The sequence below is a fragment of the Gouania willdenowi genome, unplaced genomic scaffold (assembly GCF_900634775.1).
Source record: "Gouania willdenowi unplaced genomic scaffold, fGouWil2.1 scaffold_231_arrow_ctg1, whole genome shotgun sequence".
In the NCBI taxonomy this organism is placed as follows: domain Eukaryota; kingdom Metazoa; phylum Chordata; class Actinopteri; order Blenniiformes; family Gobiesocidae; genus Gouania; species Gouania willdenowi.
In genome coordinates this window covers 14,537-32,625 of record NW_021144987.1, presented here as the reverse complement: position 1 = coordinate 32,625, position 18,089 = coordinate 14,537, and the positions used below count along the sequence as shown (strand labels likewise).

Genomic DNA, 18,089 nt, shown 5'->3' with positions numbered 1-18,089 from the left:
CTCCTCACCGCTATTTCAGTTCAACTTTATTGATAAAATAAATCCGTTCATTGTGTCAGGAGTGAAGGGAGCACGAGGAGGACAGGGACACAGGAACCGGAAATAGACACAACACACGATCGAAACACGAGGATGAACTCTGTAATTATGATTTAGTATTTATTTAAAAACTATGAATGATACAACAACAATGACAAACGTATGAAGAACGGACACAAAATAGTGGTGACATGTTTATAAACTGGAAATAAAAACTACAGATGACTTAATAATAATAGAAAATATTAGTAATAAAATACATTTAAAAAAAGAAAAAACACACGAGGTGGTTTCAATTAATCTCATATCATCGATGGTATTTTAAACTTTAACAACATGTTTGATTCCATGAAGTTTATTGAAGAGGAAAAAAAACATTTCTTTTGTTTTTAGAAATCTACATTTATGGATTAAAAAAATGACCAAAAAATGATAACGTTTAATATATTTTGTTTGTTTTTCATTGCTCATAAATCCAGATATAATGCAGTGATTGTGGTGTATTAGCCACATAGTTCAACTGTAACCCATAATATGAAGAATGATGTCATGATTGACACCTCAGGGTAACGCACTGTGAAGTTGTAGTGCGCATGCGCAGGTTCCTTGTTGGGTCAATTCTATAGTAAAGAAGTGAAAAATGAACGTGATGTTGATATGTTTTCATTGTAGTGACCTACAGGTGGTTCAATTTAATATGTCCCCAGTAAACATATTATTTCTTATATTTTTCTATTTCTTAATTGTAGTGTTAAACTCTCCTAATGGTGGCATATGTCTATAATTATCAGATACATTCATATATGTTCAAAATGTATCTGAAATTAAACAATTCTAAATCTAAAAAGTGTATTAAACAACAGCAGTCACAGGTTATGTTATACTTTTGTAGCAACATAAAAAAACACCAAAATAAAATGACTAAAATTCAAATGAAAACAAAATGGTGTCTGTTGTACAAAATAAATGATCAATAAAAGTGTTGATTTTAACACAAACAAAACATTCTCATCATCATAACAGTCAAAAAAATAATTGTCACCAAAAAAATCCCAGAATCTTCTTTTCTGAACATCAACTAAATCAATATGAAACTTTTAGCACTAAATGTAACTGAACTAACAGTGTAAACATGTTTGTGGTGTATTATACAGTAAGCCTTGTCACAGTGTGTCAGAGGGATATACACTGAGGTAGATCTAATCTATCTGATATTTAATATATGTTAAGGTCACTCACTCATTTACAGTTTACCGGCTTTAAACAAACACCTTTCAATGAGTATTTATGCTTTTAATGGACGAGGAGTCGCAAAAAATAAAAAATAATAATAATAGAACAGTATGTCTGCCAAGTAGAGTTTAACACAATACAAGTAAAGTGATAAGGTCTAATCTTAATGATGAACAATTCCATATCACAGACATTGTACATGTATATAAACGAACCATTATATAACACCAGGCAGGTATTACTGTATGAGTTCTCACTTTGAAAAGATATATTCATGAGACACCATTCATCAACTATATGATTATTTTTTATTCAGCTGTTATATTATTTAGATTTAATAATTTGAAGGAAGTGCATGATGAACAGGTCATTTCATTTGCACATTTTCTTTGTGTAGTATTGCTCCTTTTTTCTGTGTGTATAATTATCATCATTATTAATGTTTTTTTTATTTTATATAAAGCTCTTTGCTTTTTATAATATACTTATTTTCTGATTACTGTAAAAGTCCTGGAGGTTGGGAATCTTGAGGAAATTCACATTGTCCCACAAAGCTTTAGAGAAATCACTTTTAAAGAATATTTACACAACAATATTTACACAACAAAAACAACAGTTATTGTTTATTGTATATTGGTATAGACCATATTTTGAGGAATAGCTTTAATAATTTTAGTGAATTCTTTATTTTGTATTTGCTGATCATATTTAGTTTTAAATTCTTGGAAATACATAATATCACCATTATCATTAAGTAAAGAAGTGTCTATTAATACAGCAACCCACAGTGCTATTGGTACGGTTACCAAAGTACACGTACGTAGCGTTTTAGGGTTAGGATTAGGTTATGACCCAATATTGCAACATTTTTTAGGGTTAGGGTTAAGGTTTTGAGTCACGTGACTTAAACTGGCCAAATAGGGGCGTTAGGTACGGCTAGAATATTGTATATTGATAGTTACTGCCTTAAATAAACAACCTATATATTATTATATATATGATTATAATATTATAATCACAGCCATCACATTCTGATATGTGATTATAGAACATTGTGATTATAGAACATTGTGATTATAGAACATTGTGATTATAGAACCATGTGATTATAGAAACGTGTGATTGTAGAACATTGTGATTATAGAACATTGTGATTATAGAACATTGTGATTATAGAACATTGTGATTATAGAACCATGTGATTATAGAAACGTGTGATTGTAGAACATTGTGATTATAGAACATTGTGATTATAGAACATTGTGATTATAGAACCATGTGATTATAGAACCATGTGATTATAGAACATTGTGATTATAGAACCATGTGATTATAGAACATTGTGATTATAGAACATTGTGATTATAGAACATTGTGATTATAAGAACCATGTGATTATAGAAACGTGTGATTGTAGAACATTGTGATTATAGAACATTGTGATTGTAGAACATTGTGATTATAGAACATTGTGATTATAGAACCATGTGATTATAGAACATTGTGATTATAGAACCATGTGATTATAGAACATTGTGATTATAGAACGTGTGATTATAGAAACGTGTGATTATAGAACATTGTGATTATAGAACCATGTGATTATAGAACCATGTGATTATAGAACCATTGTGATTATAGACATTTATATAGAACATTGTGATTATAGAACATTGTGATTATAGAACCTTGTGATTATAGAACATTGTGATTATAGAACCATGTGATTATAGAACATTGTGATTATAGAACATTGTGATTATAGAACCATGTGATTATAGAACATTGTGATTATAGAACCATGTGATTATAGAACATGTGATTATAGAACATTGTGATTATAGAACCATGTGATTATAGAACATTGTGATTATAGAACCATGTGATTATAGAACCATGTGATTATAGAACATTGTGATTATAGAACCATGTGATTATAGAACATTGTGATTATAGAACCATGTGATTATAGAACATTGTGATTATAGAACCATGTGATTATAGAACATTGTGATTATAGAACATTGTGATTATAGAACATTGTGATTGTAGAACATTGTGATTATAGAACATTGTGATTATAGAACCATGTGATTATAGAACATTGTGATTATAGAACATTGTGATTATAGAACATTGTGATTGTAGAACATTGTGATTGTAGAACATTGTGATTGTAGAACATTGTGATTATAGAACATTGTGATTATAGAACCATGTGATTATAGAACCATGTGATTATAGAACCATGTGATTGTAGAACCATGTGATTATAGAACATTGTGATTATAGAACCATGTGATTATAGAACATTGTGATTATAGAACCATGTGATTATAGAACATTGTGATTATAGAACATTGTGATTATAGAACATTGTGATTATAGAACCATGTGATTATAGAAACGTGTGATTGTAGAACATTGTGATTATAGAACATTGTGATTATAGAACATTGTGATTATAGAACCATGTGATTATAGAACCATGTGATTATAGAACATTGTGATTATAGAACCATGTGATTATAGAACATTGTGATTATAGAACATTGTGATTATAGAACATTGTGATTATAGAACCATGTGATTATAGAAACGTGTGATTGTAGAACATTGTGATTATAGAACATTGTGATTGTAGAACATTGTGATTATAGAACATTGTGATTATAGAACCATGTGATTATAGAACATTGTGATTATAGAACCATGTGATTATAGAACATTGTGATTATAGAAACGTGTGATTATAGAAACGTGTGATTATAGAACATTGTGATTATAGAACCATGTGATTATAGAACCATGTGATTATAGAACATTGTGATTATAGAACATTGTGATTATAGAACATTGTGATTATAGAACATTGTGATTATAGAACCATGTGATTATAGAACATTGTGATTATAGAACATTGTGATTATAGAACATTGTGATTATAGAACATTGTGATTATAGAACCATGTGATTATAGAACATTGTGATTATAGAACCATGTGATTATAGAACCATGTGATTATAGAACATTGTGATTATAGAACCATGTGATTATAGAACCATGTGATTATAGAACATTGTGATTATAGAACCATGTGATTATAGAACATTGTGATTATAGAACCATGTGATTATAGAACATTGTGATTATAGAACCATGTGATTATAGAACATTGTGATTATAGAACATTGTGATTATAGAACATTGTGATTGTAGAACATTGTGATTATAGAACATTGTGATTATAGAACCATGTGATTATAGAACATTGTGATTATAGAACATTGTGATTATAGAACATTGTGATTGTAGAACATTGTGATTGTAGAACATTGTGATTGTAGAACATTGTGATTATAGAACATTGTGATTATAGAACCATGTGATTATAGAACCATGTGATTATAGAACCATGTGATTGTAGAACCATGTGATTATAGAACATTGTGATTATAGAACCATGTGATTATAGAACATTGTGATTATAGAACCATGTGATTATAGAACATTGTGATTATAGAACATTGTGATTATAGAACATTGTGATTATAGAACCATGTGATTATAGAACCATGTGATTATAGAACATTGTGATTATAGAACCATGTGATTATAGAACCATGTGATTATAGAACATTGTGATTATAGAACATTGTGATTGTAGAACATTGTGATTATAGAACCATGTGATTATAGAACATTGTGATTGTAGAACCATGTGATTATAGAACATTGTGATTATAGAACCATGTGATTATAGAACATTGTGATTATAGAACCATGTGATTATAGAACATTGTGATTATAGAACCATGTGATTATAGAACCATGTGATTATAGAACATTGTGATTATAGAACCATGTGATTATAGAACCATGTGATTATAGAACATTGTGATTATAGAACCATGTGATTATAGAACATTGTGATTATAGAACCATGTGATTATAGAACATTGTGATTGTAGAACATTGTGATTGTAGAACATTGTGATTATAGAACATTGTGAATATAGAACCATGTGATTATAGAACCATGTGATTATAGAACATTGTGATTATAGAACCATGTGATTATAGAACATTGTGATTATAGAACCATGTGATTATAGAACATTGTGATTATAGAACCATGTGATTATAGAACCATGTGATTATAGAACATTGTGATTATAGAACCATGTGATTATAGAACCATGTGATTATAGAACATTGTGATTATAGAACCATGTGATTATAGAACATTGTGATTATAGAACATTGTGATTATAGAACCATGTGATTATAGAACATTGTGATTATAGAACCATGTGATTATAGAACCATGTGATTATAGAACCATGTGATTATAGAACATTGTGATTATAGAACCATGTGATTATAGAACATTGTGATTATAGAACCATGTGATTATAGAACATTGTGATTATAGAACCATGTGATTATAGAACCATGTGATTATAGAACATTGTGATTATAGAACCATGTGATTATAGAACCATGTGATTATAGAACCATGTGATTATAGAACATTGTGATTATAGAACCATGTGATTATAGAACATTGTGATTATAGAACCATGTGATTATAGAACATTGTGATTATAGAACCATGTGATTATAGAACCATGTGATTATAGAACCATGTGATTATAGAACATTGTGATTATAGAACCATGTGATTATAGAACATTGTGATTATAGAACCATGTGATTATAGAACATTGTGATTGTAGAACATTGTGATTGTAGAACATTGTGATTATAGAACATTGTGAATATAGAACCATGTGATTATAGAACCATGTGATTATAGAACATTGTGATTATAGAACCATGTGATTATATAACATTGTGATTATAGAACCATGTGATTATAGAACCATGTGATTATAGAACCATGTGATTATAGAACCCATGTGATTAGAACCTGTCCCAGAGGATGTGACGTGGTGAGACTAGGCATAATATATACATATGGAGTTACATTTGTGATTTTATTATTCAATTAAAAAAATCACAAAAGTGTTCAAAGGCAAAAAAAAATAGTATTTGAGACCCAAATAATTGCATTTTAAAACTTTTTTCTTTGATTGAAAGTTTTTATTTTATTAAATAATAAAGACAAATGTATCTCCACAGACATGATGGAGTAGAAGAATGTGAGTAAAGTCCAGCAGGTGGCGCTAGTACAACTCTAAGAGCAGGCTGCGAGAAAACCACAGAAGAAGAAGAACGACCACCATCATCAGTGGTCCTACAGACCGGTCTGTAGCTGTTCTCCAGTCCGTCCTGCTGAGCCTCTGACCGGGTCATGGGAGCAGCAGGTAGCGGTGCTCTGAGGGCCCAGCTGTCCGCTCTCAGAGCCGCCTGTCCCGGCCTCAGCACCGGCTCCACTCGGAGCTTCTCTCGGAGCTTTGCTGCGGGTGAGTTAGACTAACTTAATTTATTAGTTCTTAGTCCAGCTATCATATTAGCCTCATCAATGGACTCTGGGAACGTGTACATGATTGTCTCAAGTTTAGTTTAATGTGCGTCTGACCAGAGCCTTAGAGAAAGAGTCACTGCGTTCACTCAATGGTTAGTTTTTCACAACAATGGAGGTTCATGCAGATTCGTTCCCCGGAAGTAGCATTTCTCGCAACCTCCGCATTAGTTCAAAGATCAGAGGATAAACTTTCCCAGGCTGACACAGATTTACGTTCTTTTACCATTGGAGCGTTGATTCATTGAAAGGTTTTTTTTTTTTTGAGTGAACATGGTATCAGTCTCCGAGGCAGAAAGACAGAGTTAGCTGCTAAAGCTAATGCTGCTAAAGCTAATGCTGCACACGAGCTGAGTGTTTCAGCTGATGGAGTTACTCCAGGTCACTTATCAACCTGTCCATTATGTGAACTTCCTTCACATTTGTAAATGTAAGTAAAATAATAGATAATAAGTTAATCATGGACCTGGTTAGTGAATGGTGAACCTCATAAATTTAGCTTTTCACAGTTAGAACTCATACTGTCCTTCTCACACTCAGACATCTCACTTGTCCCATCAATAATAATAATAATAATACATTTACAGTTGTTAAAATATTTACACAAGTCAGAAAAAGAAACCACAACAACAATAAAGTAAATGCATAACAATAGAAAGTTAAAATCTTGTAGAAGGAGTGGAAACAGAGGAGGTGTGTCCCTGATACTGTTTATAACATCAGTTTTATTAACGTGCTCAGATCAGCAGAAAGCCATGGTCTCCCTGAGTCTGAATATGTGCGTCGTTCCCAGGTAGAGTCTGCTGGAGACCATGGAGGTCAGGGCTTGTTGTTCAGAGTCCCATCAATGGGAGAGGAGTGTAGAAACAGAGGAGGTGTGTCCCTGATACTGTTTATAACATCAGTTTTATTAACGTGCTCAGATACGTGATCATTCCTAATCCTCCCGCTGCAGACCCAGGTAGTTGGTGTTTTCATTCACCAGGGACGTGACGTCATTCAGTGATGTTGATATGTTTTAAATGTAGTGAGTCCTCAGGACCCACAGCTGGTGATGTGAGTGGGTCCGTGGGAAATTTAATGTGTCCCCAATAAAAAAATGTATTTTTCTATTTCTTAATTGTAGTGTTAAACTCTCCTAATGGTGGTATGATATGTCTATAATTAGCAGATATATTCATGTATGTTCAAAATGTATCTGAAATTAAACAAATACTAATCTAAATCTGAAAAGGTTATTGTACAGTCACAGGTTATATTTCAAAACAAAATGGTGTCTGTTGTACAAAAATAAATGATCAATAAAACATTCTCATCATGACAGAGTCAATAAATAAATTGCCACCAAAATAAGACAAAATCTTCTTTTCTGAACATCAACTAAACTTAACTAACACAGTGTAACGTGAGAAAAATAAAATGATCAGATATGTTTATGGTGTATTATAAGCAGCTAGTTCACTGGCTGATTGTTGTTGTAGAGGCTAAACTAGTCTGTACTCAAGGTGATCATGTCTGCACTGAGTTCATGTGTAAATGGATCCACTGACTGCTACGTTTATTTTAATAGTTACTGTGATTTTAAACATAACTTGTTGTTTATAATGTATTGTACATAACAACATCACTGCTTACTAATAAGTTTGTATCTTTGACTTAAAGCCATATACAATCTGTTTTATTTTTTTACAAATTTCCTTTTATTTTTTCCCAAATTCTGTTTTCCACTTTAATTTTTTTAATTCCGTTTTTTAAGAAATATTTATCATTTTTTAAAGAAAAGATTAGATTTTAAATCCTGTGAGAAAACAAAATAAATACTAATAAAAAAAATCATAATTTAACAAAAAATTATGTCAAAAATAAAGTCAGATACAATTAAAATGTAGATATAAATTGTAGTGACATGGATTATTCTGACTTCTCCTTTTTAATTATTTATATGTCATATAAAGATGTACTGTATGAGAACAGCATTAATGTCAATCAATTTCCTCTCAAGGATCAATGATTTACTGAATCTGATCAGGTTTAATGATTAAGTTTTGATCAACTTAGTTTAAATGAACCTAATTTAAATGATCCTATCTTCTGTAGATCTGATGAGATGTTAGAATGTAACATTCTAATAACGTTGTTCCAACGGACTTTTATTTTGTAAACCAGAAGTTCCCACTGAAACTGTTGTACTTGAGGTAGCTAGCTGACTGTGAATGTGTAACTATAGACACAGAACTAAAGAACAACACAGACTGAGTTATTCTTAGTTAACCAGGGGACACAAGGGGATTATGTCTGTGCTAAGTTAATGCGTAAAGGGGTCCGCTGACGGCTAGGTTTGTTTTGCTAGTTACTGTGAGTTTAAACACAAGTTGTTGTTCACAATGTAAAGTTTTTCATGGGAAAAATGAGGTGTGTCCCTGGGACGCATGGATAGTGGATTTACTGAGTCCTTTTAGATTTGTATGAGTCAGGGATGCAGGACGCGTACCTAACAACATCACTGGTCATTCCACACCTCAGTGTGTGACTCAACAAACCAACCAATAGCATCAAGAACAATATTTAAAGATACAGTTTGTAAGTTATTTTTTTTTAACATCAATTGGTAAAAAAAATCCATAGTCATCTTTATTTAATTTATTTAAATGATCTTTAAGCATATTGTAATCAAAGAAGTTTATAAATCCAGGAGCGTGATGCTGGATGTCAGCCAATCAGAGAAAACACGTGTGTTCTATCAGCTGTGTGGGCATTTCTATTGGCTGTTGGACTGAAGTCACACGTGTTCAGGGACCCTCGGTAGTAAAAGTGAAATGAAGTTGTCAGACGTTCAGGACTTGCTGGGAAGGGTGATTAACTACTTTTTCAGATGCAGCACCACAACTAGCTATGTACTCCACGAACAGAGCCAGACATAACGAGTCGATCACTGAGTGCACGCTCACATTGAGATCAGCAGTGAAAATGTAGAATGTGCTGAGCTCAGCAATAGAGCGTACACACTCATCAGAACCATCATGGAGGGACCAGAACTGATGGACTATGATACCAGGACAGATGTTCAGCTGTGGTTCTCTCAGAGCAGTGGTCTGCAACCTGTGGCTCTGGGGCCTAATGTGGCCCTTTGACTCTTATACAATGGCTCCCTATAGCTTTAAAAAACTATTGAAATAAATAGTTATTTTTTACAGAGGTTATTAATGATTAATGACAAATAAAATCATGATATAACAATTTATTAACCTAAAATAAATCATGTTGTACAATGACTCAGCACATTCCTACAACATCTACAGACCATCAACTTTCCTCCACCTGTGACTAACCTTAAGTTTTAAATCCCTGGTAAGAAACTAAACCAACAAAAACACTATTTCTGGAAGAAAATACAGATTTTAATTGTGTGGGAACAGATTCATTTAACCACCAATGTACAGGTTAAATATGTATGTTTTATGAAATGAGTAAATAGCATGTGTTGATCACATGATCATGTATTATTGTATTCATGTTACTTTTTATAGACTTTCATATACATTAACTATAAAAATCTACTTTATAAACATTGTGTTCATGTAAACTATGTAAAGGTGCTTTCATACTGAATGTGACTGAAGCAACGCCATTACATTAAAATAAATGTAAGTGACCTTAAATTATCTTCCCTAAAGCGACGTGACGTGTGTAATCTGAGTGATGAGGTCGCGCTCGTTTTTGTCGCTCAAAGTAGAAAAAACGTTTTAAGTGACTTAAAGTGACAAATCCCTCGTCCTACACTGTGTGTAGAGCGGAGGCTGTAGCCCCTCCCTGTTCCCTCCCACTACAGTGCAGACGGTTGCTGTGGAGACTGTACAACTTCCTATATTTATCGGGGCAAAATTAAAGCAGTTAACTTCTGGAAAACCACAGTAACTACTGATCATAACACATTCTGAGTGACATCATCCTTTAATTTCTCTGTAAGTTGATCATTTACACCAGTGTCCACAACATACCGAAACACATAAATATCTAGTATTATAGAGAAAGTCTAAGGTAGCGTCTCACTCTCCTTCACCTCATGGATGTACTGGATGAACACACACACACACACACACACACACACACACACACACACACACACACACACAGGGAGAGTGATCACTGACAGGATAAATCACATGTAAACTTAAGAGAAGCCTATTCACAATAATTATATAAAATATGATCTGATGGATGTAAAGCCACTATCTATTATAGATCTATAGCTGTCTACAGACTGATCCTGATCACAATTATGTCTACTGTCCTCTAAGCTGAGACACGTGCACTATTGTCTGTTTACAGGGAAGTTGGTGAGAACCGGACGGCAGAACAAAACTGTGGTGAGTTTGATTCCATAGTTGCTGCAACATTATTGATCATTATCATAATAATAATTAAAGCTGCAAGCAGCGATGAACGGGTCATCGCAACCACACACATGTTGGGAAGTGGTGCACGTTGAGGTGTGTTGCATGTCAGGGTGTGGCAGAAATGTTAGTGTTTAGACGTAGCTGATCATTTTCAAGGATTATATCACAAACATTCCTTCAATGTTCTGTGCAAATATAATGTCTGTGATTTCCTTTTACCAATAGGTGGCGCTATGACATTTTTTATACAAATGAAAGCTGCTATAATTAGTTAGCATCTACTTAGCTCTACAATCTCATTCAGTGACTTTTAAAGACCCACAGAATATTTTCTACTATGACATTCTGAATTTACCAGATTCTGAAAGATTAAAGTCTCTAATTTCATCAGAAAAAAATCACTTAGTTTTTAACTTGTTTCGTTCTTCTGTAAATAGCAGTTGAAAAGATGCAAGTTTCACACAAATCTATTAGTGACGCACACAAACTCACCACAGCCCAAAAGGTATTTTAATGACGTGACTCACAGTTTTACAGGCTTTAACTCATCCAGTACCAGCCGTTTTTGAGCATTTTCACAGAATATTTTCTACTATGACTATCTGAAATCTGACACCAGGTTCTGAAAGATTGAAGTTTTTTTTTTAATTTCTGGCTCATTTCGTTATTTTGTAATCAGCCGTTGAATAGAGCAAGTTTTACACAAATCTTCAGTTTCAGAGCAAAAAGCTGAGAAAAAAGCCTTTTTGTAAAAAAAAAAATCCTGTCAGTGACTTTAAAGTTATTTTTTTCTTTAGTGACAACTGTAACATCTGAACATTGTTTCTTTATATAAAACAAAAACATTTTGAGTTTGTTAAAGGAGGTTGTAGTAACACGCCAAAAATAAATAATCAAACAAACAAAGAACCGTCTTACACCATCATACACTCACACTACCGTGGGAACACAAAAATTGGTCTTGTCATTTAAGAGATATAAATATCCCATATTTACAGCGCCCCCTAGTGACCTACATTATTCAAATTTGGCGCATACTCTCAGTCACATGACAATGAAGGATCTCAGATTTGGTGGTATTAGAATGTATTTTGACCAAGATATGCACCAGTATGCGTTTTTATAGCTAGCTAGAGCACTTTACTCGTTAAGAATTTTGCCAATATTTTGACCCAACAAAAATCTTTACTGAACTCTAGATTAGGTCCAACTGAAGACTCTACTTGCTGTGTTTTACGCTGATTGGACAAAATCCCAAGGAGGAGTTTGAAAAAGTAGGTTTTCCAGTTTTTGCGATTTTGTGCCAGTGAAATACAGGTGGAAATGGGCGGGGCCCAGCTCAGGTGATTCAGTGCTATTCAGGGAATCTGTGGATATGAAGTTTTTGAGGTCATACTGCCACTTGTGAGTTTTTGCGTCCGTGGTAAGCTGAGGGGTCTGGACCCACCCTCCAAAGGGCACCGCCCTCCCTTGTACGGTTAAGCCTGCAGCACCACTTTTACCAACGGAACAATAAAGAGTAAATGTAGCCGCAAGCGGCGATAAAAGGCCTTTGCCGCGCTGCCTTCACCAAATTCCACCACCTTCAGCAATCTGTGCAGCCTTTGCCTTTGTCATCAAGTTCATACAAAGACATAATATAACAGTGAATTTATACTATCAATGCATTATTATTGATTTGTTTAGACAGAAATGTAGTATTGAGATATAAACTTAGACATGTTTATGATTTTTGTTGTTGTACTAACACATCCAAGAACAGTAGTAGTAATAGTAATAGTAGTAGTAATAATAATAGTAGCAGTAATAGTAATAGTAGTAGTAATAATAATAGTAGCAGTAATAGTAGCAGTAATAGTAATAGTAGTAGTAATAATAATAGTAGCAGTAATAGTAATAGTAGCAGTAATAATAATAGTAGCAGTAATAGTAATAGTAGCAGTAATAGTAATAGTAGCAGTAATAGAAATAGTAGTAGTAATAGAAATAGTAGTAGTAATAATAATAGTAGCAGTAATAGTAGTAGTAATAATAATAGTAGTAGTAATAATAATAGTAGCAGTAATAGTAATAGTAGCAGTAATAATAATAGTAGCAGTAATAGTAATAGTAGCAGTAATAGTAATAGTAGCAGTAATAATAATAGTAGCAGTAATAATAATAGTAGCAGTAATAATAATAGTAGCAGTAATAATAATAGTAGCAGTAATAATAATAGTAATAGTAATAATAATAGTAGCAGTAATAATAATAGTAGCAGTAATAATAATAGTAGCAGTAATAATAATAGTAGCAGTAATAATAATAGTAGCAGTAATAATAATAGTAGCAGTAATAATAATAGTAGCAGTAATAATAATAGTAGCAGTAATAATAATAGTAGTAGTAATAATAATAGTAGCAGTAATAATAATAGTAGCAGTAATAATAATAGTAGCAGTAATAATAATAGTAGCAGTAATAATAATAGTAGCAGTAATAGTAATAGTAGCAGTAATAATAATAGTAGCAGTAATAATAATAGTAGCAGTAATAGTAATAGTAGCAGTAATAGTAATAGTAGCAGTAATAATAATAGTAGCAGTAATAGTAATAGTAGCAGTAATAGTAATAGTAGCAGTAATAATAATAGTAGCAGTAATAGTAATAGTAGCAGTAATAGTAATAGTAGCAGTAATAATAATAGTAGCAGTAATAGTAATAGTAGCAGTAATAGTAATAGTAGCAGTAATAGTAATAGTAGCAGTAATAATAATAGTAGCAGTAATAGTAATAGTAGCAGTAATAATAATAGTAGCAGTAATAATAATAGTAGCAGTAATAATAATAGTAGCAGTAATAGTAATAGTAGTAGTAATAATAATAGTAGCAGTAATAGTAATAGTAGCAGTAATAATAATAGTAGCAGTAATAATAATAGTAGCAGTAATAATAATAGTAGCAGTAATAGTAATAGTAGCAGTAATAGTAATAGTAGCAGTAATAATAATAGTAGCAGTAATAGTAATAGTAGCAGTAATAGTAATAGTAGCAGTAATAATAATAGTAGCAGTAATAGTAATAGTAGCAGTAATAATAATAGTAGCTCCAGTGTGATAAAGTTTGAGTTGATGATTTTTAAGATTTGGCCAATTTTCCATTAACACAAAATGGAGAGAATGTGGATATAAAATAAAACTATATAAAATAAAACACGCAATCATTGACTTTTTTGATCGAGAGGCAGAAACACAAATTTGTGAAAAATTTCAAACATTTTAGATTTTTTTTCCCCTCCATGTTAAATTGTTTTCACTCTGTAGGGGGCGCTAACACGCCAATGTCCTTATTTCCACATTGAACTGGTTTAGGGCCGAGAGTTTAACAACTCAACAACTTCGTATGTGCAAATGGGAGAATTTAGAAAAAGAAAAAAATTAGGCCAAAATTCATGGCTCCGCCCTGCAAACACTGTAAAATAGCAATTTTTCAATTTTCAATTCAAGATTCTGACTTCCTGTGTATTTTATGGCGTGGTAATAATAATATTTTTTACTTGTCTTGTCATGGTCTGCTTCTGTCAATTTACATAATTTTACGATGAATTAATTATTCAGGCAATTCCTGAACAATTCCTGAACAATTCTTGTTCTCGTAGTGTGGCCACTAAGAGAGCAGAAGGCCCTTTACCAGTTCATGGCACTCTAACTATAATAAACTATAAACTATAAACCATAATCAGAACAATTACAATAGGGTTCCTAGCACTGCTGGTCACATGGGCTTGGCCCCCTAATAATAGAGTTTAAATAGAGATATAAACATGATCCTATGTTGGAACACTTCAGTGTGAGTCAATAGTGAGAATAATGGATGATAATCAGTGGATAATAAAGGACTGTCAAAATCTGATATTTTTAACTAAAAAGTGATGAAAATCATAGAAGTTCTGACCAAACGTTTCATTGAATGCATATTATTGCTCTGTGATCAGTATTATTAGATCAATACATGATCAATTCTTACTTTAGGACCAAACTATGGTGTTAGCGTTAAACCTTCTGTGGTTTCTGCTCTTTAGATAGGGGGTGTGTGGGTACGTATGTTAGTTTGTGTTAACAGCATAGCTAACAGTTAGCATGGCTAAAGCTAAGTGATTAATGTAAACCTGTCTGTGTAGTTTGTGCTAACAGTTAGCATAGCTAAAGCTAGGTGATTAATGTAAACCTGTCTGTGTAGTTTGTGCTAACAGTTAGCATAGCTAAAGCTACAGTAGGTGAATGTAAACCTGTCTGTGTAGTTTGTGCTAACAGTTAGCATAGCTAAAGCTAGGTGATTAATGTAAACCTGTCTGTGTAGTTTGTGCTAACAGTTAGCATAGCTAAAGCTAGGTGATTAATGTAAACCTGTCTGTGTAGTTTGTGCTAACAGTTAGCATAGCTAAAGCTACAGTAGGTGAATGTAAACCTCTCTGTGTTCCAGGTCTGTGTGGAGGGAAACATAGCCAGTGGTAAAACCACATGTCTGGAGTATTTCAGACAATCCACTGACATAGAGGTACGTGTGCACGTTGGCTGGAGTTCATGTGATCATGTGATCATTAATCTCTCTAATGCAGGTTCTCACAGAGCCAGTGTCCAAGTGGAGGAACGTCAGGGGAGAGAACCCTCTGGTAACACTGTGTGTGTGTGTGTGTGTGCTGGTTGTCTGTGTGTGTGTATGAGCTGATTGTGTGTGTGTGTGTGTGTGTGTGTGACTCCTCCAGGCTCTGATGTACCAGGACCCTCAGCGCTGGGGTCTCACCCTACAGACCTACATCCAGCTCACCATGTTGGACAGACACCTGTCAGCACCAGTAAGAGAGCGCACACACACAATGTGCACACACACACACACACACACAGAGAGCGTGCACGTGTGTGTGAGTAAACTAAAGCATCTCTTCCTCCAGGAGGCTCCAGTCAGGATGTTGGAGAGGTCCATCTACAGTGCCAGACACATCTTTGTGGAGAACCTGTACAGAAGGTACACACTAAGAGTGACAATATCTCCATACGGCAATATATTGTCATATTTTTCTCCTAAGTATCGTTTTTTTTTTTAAATGTATTTATTTATTTACCTTTTCTGTTTTTTCACGAAGATTTACAGGTACGTCTTCACATAAATATTATCAGTGTTTGTTGAAGGAACCAATATATTGTTTACTGTAATATTTCACTATAATGATGTCACTGGTAATAAAGACCATATTTATTGTTTACATAAAGCACTATTATAGATACTTATTAGTTTACATTGATATGTTGACACTTATTTACAGAAATGTTGCACTAAAATATTGTCACTGTTCATAGGATACTTTTTATATTTATTGTCTTTCAGATATAAAATAAAAATAGTATTTTTTCACTTAATCTTTTTTCTTATGTCATAGATTATTGTAGATTGATTTCTGACTAATATATCGATAATCGCAGTATCGTCATATTGTGAGATAATTGTAATCGTGTATCGTATCTTGAGGTACACAGAGGTTCCCACCCCTACTACTACTACACACACACACACACACACACACACACACACACACACACACACAGCCAGTTAGCTAACGGGCAGCTAGCTAACTGGCAGCTAGCAAGCAGGCTAGCTAGTTAACGGGCAGCTAGCTAATGTGTACTAAGCTAAAGGTGATATCACTGAGGGGCGGGGCCTCACCAATGACTGTTCCTCCCTCTCTTCCCAGTGGTCAGATGCCTCATGTGGACTATGTGGTTCTCAGTGAGTGGTTTAACTGGATCATCTCTAACATTTGCATTCCTGTGGATCTGATTGGTGAGAACTCATACTATGGACAGGAAGTGGTTGTATCATGGACAGGAAGTGGTTTATCACCTGGTCTCATTGTTTCCTGGGTGTAGTTTACCTGCAGACGTCTCCTCACACCTGTTACCAGAGGTTGAAGAAGAGGAGCAGAGAGGAGGAGAGAGTCATTCCCCTGGTGAGGAACACACACACACACACACACACACACACACACACACACACACACACACACACACACACACTCACTGTGTGTGTGTGTGTGTCCATCAGGAGTATCTAGAGTCCATTCACTGTCTGTATGAGGATTGGCTGATAAAGAGGAGTGGCTGCCTTCCTCCTGCTCCTGTCCTGGTGATACCTGCGGACCACGACTTACACACCATGCTGCTGCACTATGAGGACCACAGAGAGAAGATCCTGGCTCCATCACAACATGTACTGTCCATGAAGAAGATTTGATATGTTTATTTATGTGTTTACCTTTGATTTGTTTGTTATTGGAATAAAGTCTTAACGTTTTTAAATATCCTGCTTTCCTTCATATATACATACATATATATATATATATATATATATATATATGTATGTATGCTGGTCATATAATGACAATATCATAAAAAGTTGATTTATTTCAATAATTCCATTCAAAAAGTGAAACTTGTATATTATATTTATTCATTTCACACAGACTGATATATTTCAAATGTTTGTTTATTTTAATGTTGATGATTATTACTGACAACTAATGAAAATCCCAAATTCAGTATCTCAGAAAATTAGAATATTAATAAAACTGATCCAAAAAAATATCTGTAGAAATGTTGTCCAACTGCAAAGTATGAAGATGAAAAGTATGATCATCTATTCAATACTTAGTTGGTTTTGTCTGAATTACTGCAGCAGTGGGCGTGGCATGGAGTGGATCAGTCTGTGGTACTGATCAGGTGTTATGAGAGCCCAGGTTGTTCTCATAGTGACCTTCATCTCTTCTGCATTGTTGGGTCTGGTGTCTCACATCTTCCTCTTCACAATACCTCATAGATGTTCTATGGGGTGAAGGTCAGACCAGTTTGATGACCAATCAAGAACAGGGATACCATGGTCCTTAAACCAGGTACTGGTA

The 18,089-nt window shown here is 33.6% G+C and overlaps 1 protein-coding gene across 1 annotated transcript; it reads left to right on the top strand.

Annotated features, from left to right (window-relative positions):
- The first annotated feature begins 6,492 nt into the window (after nt 1-6,492).
- Nucleotides 6,493-17,492, top strand: LOC114459015 (thymidine kinase 2, mitochondrial-like). Its single transcript, XM_028441405.1, has 9 exons — nt 6,493-6,702; nt 11,091-11,128; nt 15,620-15,694; nt 15,756-15,809; nt 15,903-15,992; nt 16,089-16,162; nt 16,887-16,975; nt 17,062-17,141; nt 17,237-17,492. The coding sequence occupies exons 1-9, from the start codon at nt 6,591-6,593 to the stop codon at nt 17,423-17,425; spliced, it is 801 nt and encodes a 266-aa protein (XP_028297206.1). The 5' UTR covers nt 6,493-6,590; the 3' UTR covers nt 17,426-17,492.
- Nucleotides 17,493-18,089: the final 597 nt, after the last annotated feature.

What these genes read in the sequence shown, in the direction of transcription:
- LOC114459015 (XM_028441405.1), top strand. Translation starts at nt 6,591, where the DNA reads ATGGGAGCAGCAGGTAGCGGTGCTCTGAGGGCCCAGCTGTCCGCTCTC. An exon ending in CTCTCGGAGCTTTGCTGCGG is followed by an intron (nt 6,703 to 11,090) that starts GTGAGTTAGACT and finishes GTCTGTTTACAG; the next exon opens with GGAAGTTGGTGAGAACCGGA. An exon ending in TCAGGGGAGAGAACCCTCTG is followed by an intron (nt 15,810 to 15,902) that starts GTAACACTGTGT and finishes TGACTCCTCCAG; the next exon opens with GCTCTGATGTACCAGGACCC.